Below are 11,372 nucleotides of genomic sequence, written 5' to 3' on the forward strand. Positions count from 1 at the left end.
GAGTCATTTGCCATTGTTAAAAAGATTCAAAAGACTTGGTGAATGAATGGAACTTCTCAATGATATTCCTTCTTCATACAGTACAGTAGCATGGAGCTTAAATGACAATGATGCAGAAATAAATCTGGGAGAAAGAGCTGAGAAGTAATTTCTCCGTGGCTCCAAGATATTAAAGCTAATCCATCTTCCCCCTGCATGACTGGGAAAAAAACAGATCTTTTTCCATCATAAGTTTATGACCCCGTCTTAATTTGTTCACTTGATTGTGTAATTACCACCTTTCTTCACCTTTTTTATGTTAATTCCACTCTAAAGGTAATAGCTTTCTCAATATAATCCGATCACGCTGTGCAAAGAACCCCAGTTTGTGATTCATTGAAAATTGTGCCATACTCGGGTATTTCACTGCCATTAACAGCAGAAGCCAGCGCGTCCTGCGTGCATCCCGTTCCTCGCACCAGTCACAGTTCAGACTTCTGCCCCTGTTGTTGGTGGTCTTTGCCATCATAGGGGGGAGGTCTGTTGAACAGTGCTTCAGCTTGGGAAGAGATTGTAGGGTTTTAGTAATGGGGGGTTTTGCCTGGTCAGATCCTCTCCATCTGTTCATCTCCACAGCACGTTTCTTCAGTGTTGTGTGCCAGGCTCTGAGGCGTTGTGCATGCTCTTCTAGCTCTGCAGCAGCCCAGGCATGAGTTCAGTATCCATTCAAATAGCCCGAGGCCTGATGTGGAGGTGAGAGCCGAATAATCGGATTTAAAACTCGGGACACTTAAGTCCCTGAACGCTTAAAGGCCACCTTAAGCCAATTTACCTGGCATCAGGGCTTAGGAGAGCCAATTTATTTCTTTGAGTGGAGCTGAGCGATGCTGATATAGGGCCCAGGTTTCTCTCCTGAGTGTTAATGGCCCTATGACTCACAGGAAATGATATATATATATATTAACCTGCCTTATCACAGCTAAGAAGACCAGAGGTACCATGTCCTTGCTAGCTGAAAACCTACATGGTAGCCATGATGCACTAGTCATAACCACCATTTGTAACTACACTACCTCTTAAATCTTTCAACCTTCATCGCCTGAATGCCCTACAAAAAATCACATAATTGCCCAGGGGTGTGTGAATGCTAGGTGAATTGATTGCTAATGTGCCTGAATGCATTTGACTGTCAAGCCCGTAGGAGTGTAAGCACGACTGCAAAAATCAAATATTATAGAGGCTCTTTCCTTTTTTCCAAGTGACTCCAGGAATGAAGATTTATATTGATCCGTTCACATATGAGGACCCCAACGAGGCTGTGAGGGAGTTTGCCAAGGAGATTGATATATCCTGTGTGAAGATTGAACAGGTCATTGGTGCAGGTAATGGAAAAATCTGACTGAAACGTGGACGGAATACAACACTGTAAAACAGCTTGGTTTTTAAGTTGATTTATAAGTACAAATTGATGCAGAAAAGCTGCTTCCTCATACTTGCCCATATCTTAAAAACATTGCTTTTTTTCCCCATACCACCTCTTCACAGGAGAATTTGGAGAGGTGTGCAGCGGTAACCTAAAGCTCCCAGGTAAAAGGGAGATGTTTGTGGCCATAAAAACTCTGAAGTCTGGCTACACGGAAAAGCAAAGGCGGGACTTCCTCAGTGAGGCCAGCATCATGGGCCAGTTCGACCATCCCAACGTCATTCATCTGGAGGGTGTGGTCACCAAGAGCAGCCCTGTCATGATCATCACCGAGTTCATGGAGAATGGTTCTCTGGACTCCTTCCTCAGAGTAAGCATCCAGATTTTTGTATTGTTTTTGTTGTTTCTGTGACTCGCCTGGAGCGTAATGATCACAGGAAAATATATTATTTGGACTTTGCGGCCAATATTGCAATTTCTTTCGACAGATTTCATTACATGCCCGTGCTTGTGGTCCACATAGCATCAAACAAGACGTGATTATGTCAAGCATAATCACAGACCTGTATGGTTTCTTCAGTAGAATCTGAAGCTGCTCGTCCTCACACTCAGTCAGAGAATCCTTACGTTCTAAGTAAATTTGCCCAGCGTTTTGTTGGAGAACTGACCAACTTAGCTCACATTTAGCTCACGCTTATTACATAAGTATTTGTATATTTGGCATCGATAAATATAATCATGACAGTCAAAGGTGGCAGTATATTTAGCGGTAAAAGTTGCATAGTTGGCCAATATTGTTATAATGACACTGCTGGTAAATAACAAATAATGTTATCTATGTGTGTTAACTTCTCAGACTCACAGCTGCTATCCCTGCTTTGAATCCTGTAGGTGTCAATTCGGAGCTTTTATTCTGAAAAGCTGCAAGTTTGAATAAATTATATGATGATCTCAAATGGGAAACTTTCTGACAACCGGTCGGTCAGTGTCGCTCAACAACTGCCAAGCTAGCTGTTTGCTTCTGGTCAGAAAATGACAAGTGGAAATCACCCTCTCCATGCAAAGAGCATATATAAATAATAAACAAGACAGTAGCCAAGATTTCTTCCTTTGTTGTTTTTGCCAACTCACAGAATTAATATCAATCAGATACAGCTGAGTAAATTCATTGCTCACCTCCTACAGATTGTTAAGACACTGTTATGCGGCCCTTGCTGTTTAAGAACTGCGATTTTGCTGTAAAAAAGATTGATCTTTCAGCCTCAGTAGTACTTATCTTAAGCTATTCTGACAAACAAGGATTCATATCTTTGTTGCACATAAACACACGCTCTTCTGCGTAAGCGCATATTTGTCCAGTAATTTGATATGGTTTATACACCCATGCACTGTAATCCTACTTCAAGTAAATATTATTATTCACAGAATCTCCTGTTTAATTCAAGTGTCAATCACGAGTGCTTTAGAGGTGTTCTCAGCTCTGTGCAATCACGCTTCACTATCGACACTCGCAGAATATCTGTTTTCCTCTAGTATTGATTTATTTCTTGCTTTTCTCTCAATATTTTACATTTTCTCTGTCAGTCTGAACAAAGAACCGCGGAATAACAGGGTCTTGCTTGTTAGAGTCCAGGAAATTTTGTCTGTCTTTGATGTTTTTGCTTTGGATTCACCACACATTTAGTCCACTTGCTGATTAAGCAGTTCTGCATCCACACACACAGTCCTGCATACAGGAATCGCATGCTCGTTTTCCCCAGACTCCTCTGACAAGAAATATGCACTGTTCACAAGTTCATGGGATTTTTAATTTTCATAATCTAACCGGAGGAGGATGGTGCGAAGAAGTGGCCGTGCTCCCCCATTTACAACCCACATAAATAATTCAAATACTTTGCAAGACTTAAAATGAGATGTCAGATGTTTAAAATGAAGCTGGCTATGAGATGAGATGTCACACAGCCCCTCAGCATCTGTCTTGGGATGTAAATTAAATAAAAACATTTTTTTGCTAATATGACAATTTTTTTTCTTTGGATGCTGTCCTCAACTCTAATTGCTGTCTTTGCATTTTTGGAATGAGTAGTGAAGGGCCTCTGATTTATGGAAATTGAGAGTGTCTTTGCCAGAAAAGGTTTATTTTTAGATTAACTTCAAATGATGTAATGGGAACTCTCTCTTTAATGTGACACAGGGAGTATCATAGTGTAGTGAGTATGCCATATCATAAAATAACTTAAGTCGTGGCCTTTCTTGGAATAAAAAATATATGCTATGCTGTTTGATGCACTGCGGTACATAAGCACTGCACAAAAGAAAGTTGTTGTCTTGCAGATACAGAAATGTAGAATATAGATTAGATTGTGCATGCAGTTAATGCAAACCATTTAATGATTAATCGCTGTAACTGAAGAATTCAGCAGCATTATTAAACTGCCTGGAAACAGTCTGTACCTCTTTAAATGATTTCCACCCGTTTAATACCCACCCTGACAGTCAGTTTAAGCTCTCTGCTGCATGCCTACATCAAAACCATCCTCAAGAAAAAGACATGCAAGCTCCTGTCAGGCTGGGTTCACAGTCTTTATTTGCATTCTGCATCCGACCCCTGAGACACAAAGCATCAGCTCTTTTTGGAATTTGATCTCGCAGTGAAGGGTGTTTGTGTATATGTAGATGTTTGCTAAACACATTTGACAGCACATTCTATTCAAAACAACAGGGAACCTCTGCGACACCTCACGGTGACAGTTTATGACAACAGTTGCTGACAGTGTTAAAGTCTGTGAACGTGGTTTGTGTCTTCTCCGAGGCGATTGGTGGGTGCTTGTTTTAAATGGCCACTGCATTCTATACCGATCTGCCTGCAGGAGGATTGTCTTCCCTGCAGCCTCCTGCACAGTAACCTGCAGGGAACAGAAAGAAAGGCAATTGGTAGAAAAGATCGATCAGAGCTGGATTGGTATCTGGAGCCAACTATGAGCAGAGAAAGTAAAGAAAATGAAAGTCTGTCTTTGATACAAGACATTTTTATATACATAAACCATGCCAGACCTTGAATCACTCAGTTCTACAATTTCCTGGTTATTTCTTCCACCTAACCTGACCCCAAAGACTTTGCTGGAATCCTTCCAATTAAAGTATATGCAAACACAGCACACAGATTAGGTGGCAAGGTGAATTTGTGAGAAAGGCTTCATGAATAATGCATTCTGCTTAATTGCTGTGGCGCACGAGGAAGAGCAGCTTGACGTGAGGAGAAGCATCCGCTGGGCTAATGAGCAGCAAAGTGTTTGAAAGAGAAATAGGCTAGCGGAGCGGTCATGCAGACTGTTAATATGGCTTATCGGGGGCCTGCTCGCCTGCCCTTCCGAGTCCCTCTCTTGGCCTTTCCGTCTGTCCACACCCGTCCCCCCGGAGCTGCCATGCTCCACTCTCTGGAATCTTCTGTTCTCCTGGTGTCGAGGTGGGTGGTGGGGAGAGTGCAGGTGTGCGCAGTTGGAGGCACAGCTGCACCACCGCTCCAGACGCTCCCCGTGCATGGGGTAAAGCCCTCACCAAACCATGGAGGGGAACAGCTGTAGACAGCCAGCCAGACCCAGCTTAGCCCCACTGAGGCCAGTTGAGCCCAACCCAAACTTCGCCGCTTCGTATCCTGCAGGGACTCCTCGGAGAAACTAATACGACAAAGTAACTCTTCTGCATGAGCCTCAAAGGGGTTGGGTTACAAGTAAAAATTAAATGGTCTTTGCGTCAAAATTAAGTGCTTTTAATTGGACTAAAAGTGGGAAGTAATTTGTAATATTAAAGGCGCATTTTGTAAACATTAGGCGCATAGATGATTAGTTCTAAAAGAATCATTACAAGACTTTATTTTTATTGTTATTTTTACAAGATTTTATTGAGGTGTGTTATCTTACAACCACTGTGTGCAGGGTTTTAAATGGAATTATTGCATCTTTCAAATTCTGCAGTTCAGTCTGTGTTGCTTTAAGCCCGTCAGCCTCGACACTGAAGCAGCATACTAACAAGGCCACTATCTTTTTTGTATATATGACTGAAATTGGAATGTTGAAATCATGCTGCTGGCCTGACAATGAGAATATATTGATCGTCAGATGACCCCGAATTTCTTGCACCGCGTCCTCTCTATGAACCGCCCCATGAAATAAAGTGTTATTAACACAGTATGTCTGTTTTACAGCAAAACGACGGGCAGTTCACTGTGATCCAGCTCGTCGGCATGCTACGTGGCATTGCCTCAGGCATGAAATACCTGGCCGACATGAACTATGTGCACCGCGACCTCGCTGCACGAAACATCCTGGTCAACAGCAACCTTGTGTGCAAAGTGTCAGACTTCGGTCTCTCGCGCTTCCTGGAGGATGATACATCAGACCCCACCTACACTAGTGCTCTGGTAAGAAATGAGGAAAAGTCTTGCCTTCCCCTCACATTTAAAGCAGGGTCAAACAGCCTGCTCAAAGAAGTTAAGTATATTATTTTGTGAATGAGAACCTGTCTGACACTATCTGAACTGCCCTGATTGAAAATCCCATTCATCCGGTGTTCCCAGTTGGTTTTGTTTAACCCGGGTCGGAGCGTACACTACAGTACGCTCCCACACCGCTCTCCCTATCGAGACAAACATCACCCCTTCACCTGTTCTTCCCTTCCTCCTTCTCCAGTATTCCATCCACACTTTACTCCCAGGGGTTTTGTTGTATCCACCTCCCAGTTTGGATTACCATCAGCATTGTTGCTGTGAACGGTGTCTCTCTCCGTAGCCAGGACACTGTGACGGTCAGGTTTCGGTCTCATTTCCCTCGCTGAGGTTGTGCCCTTTGTGTTCGCAGGGAGGGAAGATTCCTATCCGATGGACTGCACCCGAAGCTATCCAGTACAGGAAGTTCACCTCTGCCAGTGATGTGTGGAGCTACGGGATCGTCATGTGGGAAGTCATGTCCTACGGAGAGAGGCCTTACTGGGACATGACCAATCAAGATGTATGAATTCACTTTGCCTAAAGTCATTTTTAGAATTACTGCTGAATCTTCAGTCAACTTTGCCCCTTAAATATTTTCTTAAACAATGTCTCCTCACATTCATGCGTTTTTGCTTGCTGAGATTCATCACACCCTCAGACTCCTCAGAGATACAGTTCGTCATTGTGTCTGCTTTCCTTTAGCTTAACAGCAGCTTTCACTTTCGGGTTTTTATGTGAAAATCCCCCCGCATTGGCCACAGAGACATAATCAGATCATTTGAAATGCACAGCAGTGCTCGGTGGACAATTTCTGCTCTTGACTGGAGCCTCCATTTCCTATCTCCCTCTGGGTAGCAGAGAAGAGAGCAAATTATGGGGAGAGAGATAATGAAAATAGTTTCAAATTGAAAGTGAGAACACTAATGTGCTAAGAGGGACTGAGGACCTCAACAGTTATCTTATTAGCAGCTCCAGATAGTGTTTCTGCTCCATCGGGGTCCTCGTTTGGAGGTCTCATGAATGAGATTAATCTGGGTTTGAATGGAGCTCCTTTAATGGCCCCGATAATGAGCAGAGGATTGTGCGTCCTCATCACAAGTGTCCTCCAGGTTGTCTCACTCTGTTAACCGTGCACCACCTCTATGTGCCCCCCGACCAACAACATCACCAGTCTAAGTTAAACATATTTTTAATGTAGTTTTACGGAGAGTGAGAGAGAGCATTAAACACTTTGTAATGGCCAGAGAAGCTGGCAGCTGGCAGAAGTGTGAGGTCGCTGGAATAAGGTTTATGTTCTTAATGACCTAACGCTTAAACAACTCTTCACACGAAAAACTAATGTGGTGATTGTGCACAAATATATATATATATTTTTACTGCATGTTCACATGTATTTAGGATTAAGGAATAACTAAGTAGTAACACGCAGTAATAACTAAAGCAGTTGTTTTCCCCACATGGTGAGAGGCACAGATGCTCTTGCTATGTGTTCATCAGATTGTTTACTTCACATTAGATGTGGCTGTCGTGAACTTGACTTAATTGGGGGTATTATGCAAAAACTGTCAGATAGCATATTTATTATGTACTTATGATGTTTATACAACCTAGGAGGGTATTTGTCAATAGGGCCACGTCAGTTTTGCAAAATTACATTCATTCAAGCACTGAATGTAAATACAAGTTTGAGGTTCTTGAGTATCTCCATTTAATGCTACTTAGCGGAGTACTTCTACGGTATTTCAGAGACAAATGTGGTGTGTGTGTGTGTGTTAAAGATTAAACCAATGGTTCACAATCTTTTTGGTTTGCGACCCCTTACAAAAGTTAGTTGTTTTTTTTTCCCCAAATCATCCCAAATCATCTCACAACCTCTTAGGTTTATGTCGAGACCCTTGGAGCTACCTTACTGTTTGGTTAAAACTAGTTCCTCTTCAACCAGCCACAGCAGTGCATGCTACTTATTCAGTGATACAAAATATTTAACGACCCAGTAATGTAAATAATATAGTAAATAATAATATAACAGTCACTAGGACCATTTTCTAGCTTTTTGACTACTTTTACTTTTAATGCTTTAAGTACATTTTGTTGCAAATGCTTTTGTACTTTTACTGGAGCAGAGTTTTTGAATGTAAGACTTTTACTTGTCGTGCAGTATTTTTACACTGATGTGTTGGTGTTTTTACTTAAGGGAAGGGTAGGAGTACCTCTTCCACCACTGGATCGAACACTCTCTCCCCTCCATCATTTGATCTCCTCTTTGTAGAGCCTCGTAGCAACCCTTAGAGATCTGTGTCTCCCCCTGCAGGTCATCAATGCCATAGAGCAGGACTACCGGCTGCCTCCACCCATGGACTGTCCCAGTGCGCTGCACCAGCTCATGTTGGACTGCTGGCAAAAGGACCGCAACAACCGGCCCAAGTTCAGCCAGATTGTCAACAACCTCGACAAGATGATCCGCAATCCCAACACGCTAAAGGCCATGACCCCGTTATCCTCAGGGTGAGCGGCAGGAAGGCTGTTGATCACATTTTTACTATGTGATTTCTTTGTGTTTGCATCGTCTGTCAGCATATGGTGCAGTGTAGCCAGTGTTAAATGTGTGTTCTTCTCTTTGTCTTGCTCTGCCCTTCACTGTCTGTACGTTATCTGCATGTGTGTTTTATCTCGTCTCTGTAGGTGTCCCACAAGGCCGGCCTTAGGTTCTAGCATTATTTCACATTGATGCGGATAACATCTAGAACAATAATATGCATTTGATTTTCTCTCAATGTGAAGGCTGTCCTCTTCCTAACAGGAAATCCGTGCTCCTGCTGCAGTGCCATCCGCGGCCTGGTTCACTTTTTTCCAAACACAGTGTCTCTTGTTTCTCCTGGCGCCGAGCGGTTATGTAAATTAAAGCCTTTCGGTTTGATAGATCAAATCCTTCCCACGAAATGCTTGGGGCAAAAACCTGGATTGAAGCAGTTGTACAATTTTCAAAACAAAACATTTTGAAGTGTTTCTGCTCTGGGTGTTAGTTTCCTTCGAGAGCCAGGGTTTACTGATTTCCATTATCCCTGTCTGTACTTTCATTTGTGGTGGAGTGCGGGACCGAGGGCCAGATTTTCCACAGACACTGAGTGGATATATTGGCTCCCTGAAGCCTATCACTTCATTTGGAAAATACACTTTATGAGGAATCAGTTTGGAAAATATTGGTTCATGGATAAGGCCAGTGGGATTCTCTAAGTTCTGTCTAGCCTTTTGAAAATGTAATGTAATAATTTGTGCTTGAATCATACGCAGGTGGTCTGGGCTGACGACCTGCCACTTTGTATCATCATTATTCTTAATGGCCCCTGCTTGTATCCCCCTCAGTGTTCATCTCCCTCTTCTGGACCGCAGCATCCCAGACTTTTCCAGCTTCAGCACTGTGGATGAGTGGCTGGACGCCATCAAGATGGGCCAGTACAAAGACAATTTCGCCAACGCTGACTTTACTACTTTTGATGTGGTGTCTCAGATGACAATGGAGTAAGTGCTGATGATTCCTGCCTTCCTTCCTTCTGGGTCTGATAAACATAAGGAAAAGGATTGCAGGAGGCGTGTGCGCTGAGTCTCGTATACCCCTAAAATCTGTCAGAGCACCAGACTCTGCCTCTGGCACGTTATAAAAGACGCTAGCTGCACTGCATGTAATTAGCAGATCGTAATACTGCAGTTGTTAGGCTGAACAGTGGGCACAATAGCTCGAAGCCATAACACTGCCCATTATTCTCTGACATGTGTTTAGCAGGCCTCTTTCTGACCTCAGTTTAGGGATTAAGAGGAAATGTTTCAAGTTGGGGTTTAGTAACCAAAATATTAGGATGAAAATCATCCTAACATGCAAATTATAAGCATGTTAAAAATGCCACCTGTAGAAAAAACGGCTCAAAATGATTTCCTGGAGATAAAAGTGTCACGAGCCAAAGGTTAATGAAACCTCAGTGCTTTGAACAAAACAGATGGTAATGTGTAATCCAATAAGGGTGATTACCGCTGAGATTTAGAATTATGAGAGAGAAATTTCATTGTCTTGGGGATAAGAAACTGTTTAACCAAAAATTGAGTAAATCCTGATGTTTGGCATCAGCTCCAAACATCAGGATTTATGTCAAACATTGATGCTTTGATACAAAGTGGAGCTTCCTGTTTTTTGTTTTTTTTTTGTCATCTTTATGTAACATCTAACTTCTGTAATGAATGTTGTGTCTTTGGTAGACTGGAGTCTATGAGATGTTGTGAATTTGTAATTCTTAGCATTTGGTTTGGCGGCATGAGAGAGGCGGGGTTCAACCACATCAGTCAGGAAGTCAGTCAGTCACAGAAAAATACACTAAACTGGCATTCAAACGTTTTTTCTGGGATTATATAAGCTCTCTGGCCTCAGAGATGGATGAACACGCAGCTGTTTCTCTGCTAAATGACAGTGTTTCATGCCTGTTACTATTCTGTCATATCAGTTTTCATATGCGTATATATTTTTTCAGCTGTTTTCTGCTAGCCGTCTTGTCATGCCTCCATATGTTATGTTGTTTTGTTATATAGATATGTAGATAGAGAGAGATAGAGAGATTCTGCAGGCTTTTTTTTTATAGTCTTTGGTGTCATCAGCACTGACATCTGCTTCTGTCTGTCCTCACAGTGACATCCTGAGGGTTGGTGTGACGTTAGCAGGCCATCAAAAGAAGATCCTCAACAGCGTCCAGATGATGCGGGCACAGATGAACCAGATCCAGTCAGTTGAGGTTTGACCCTCCCGTGCGGAGCAGAGGGGGGATAAAAAAAAAGGCGGATGGGATGCAGGGCTCTGGGTGCGGAGGATGGAGTGGATGTGTTATCGCATTACAGTGTGTCTGGACTTCCCACCAGACTAGCATTCATCCCCCGTTCCCCTCTCCACTTCCCTCTCTCCTCCTCTCATCCCCTCACCCTGACTCTCCCTCCATCCTCGGGATCAGCTGAGGAGAGCATGTGGAAACAGAAGCCCGTGTGATGAGGCATCAGAGGGCCCACGGCCGACCCACCTTTTTGGAGCTAGAAACACGGGAGGTTAGAAGTGACCAGCAACTCATTTTTCAATCTTCCACCAGTTTTCATTTGATGTTGAACTATTTTTTTTTTTTTTGTTTTGGTTTGTTTGTTCTGCTAATTTTGTAAAGAATTTTTTAAAGAAAAAAAAAAAGAAAAACTGCGAAAAAGGCAAGGAGTCTATCTAAATTTATAGATGATATACGGTTGTACACTAGACGAACTGAGTAGGAAAGCTACCCTTTAAAAGGGCAAAAAAAAAAAGAAAACAAGGAGGAGTTGAGGCGAGGCCATCCTCAACAAGGTGTGGATATTGTCTTTGCCGTTTTTTAATTTTGGACTTCATGAGGAAACAGAGTTCTCTGCGGCCTTCTGAAAGCAAACTGCAGAGGAGACTGAGGGACCCAACGTGCACTCCCAACTGTT

The 11,372-nt window shown here is 42.8% G+C and overlaps 1 protein-coding gene across 1 annotated transcript in view; it reads left to right on the forward strand.

Annotated features, from left to right (window-relative positions):
- The window catches only part of ephb2b (eph receptor B2b), a 114,591-nt gene extending 103,589 nt beyond the window's left edge, over positions 1 to 11,002 (forward strand). The window contains exons 10-16 of the mRNA XM_070849149.1: positions 1,239 to 1,361; positions 1,525 to 1,772; positions 5,607 to 5,822; positions 6,259 to 6,408; positions 8,200 to 8,393; positions 9,252 to 9,407; positions 10,561 to 11,002. Of these exons, the coding sequence (XP_070705250.1) occupies positions 1,239 to 1,361; positions 1,525 to 1,772; positions 5,607 to 5,822; positions 6,259 to 6,408; positions 8,200 to 8,393; positions 9,252 to 9,407; positions 10,561 to 10,669 (1,196 nt within the window). The 3' untranslated portion in view covers positions 10,670 to 11,002. The remainder of the gene's footprint in view (positions 1 to 1,238; positions 1,362 to 1,524; positions 1,773 to 5,606; positions 5,823 to 6,258; positions 6,409 to 8,199; positions 8,394 to 9,251; positions 9,408 to 10,560) is intronic.
- The last annotated feature ends 370 nt before the right edge of the window (positions 11,003 to 11,372 follow it).

This window comes from Pempheris klunzingeri, chromosome 2, assembly GCF_042242105.1.
Source record: "Pempheris klunzingeri isolate RE-2024b chromosome 2, fPemKlu1.hap1, whole genome shotgun sequence".
NCBI classification, from domain to species: domain Eukaryota; kingdom Metazoa; phylum Chordata; class Actinopteri; order Acropomatiformes; family Pempheridae; genus Pempheris; species Pempheris klunzingeri.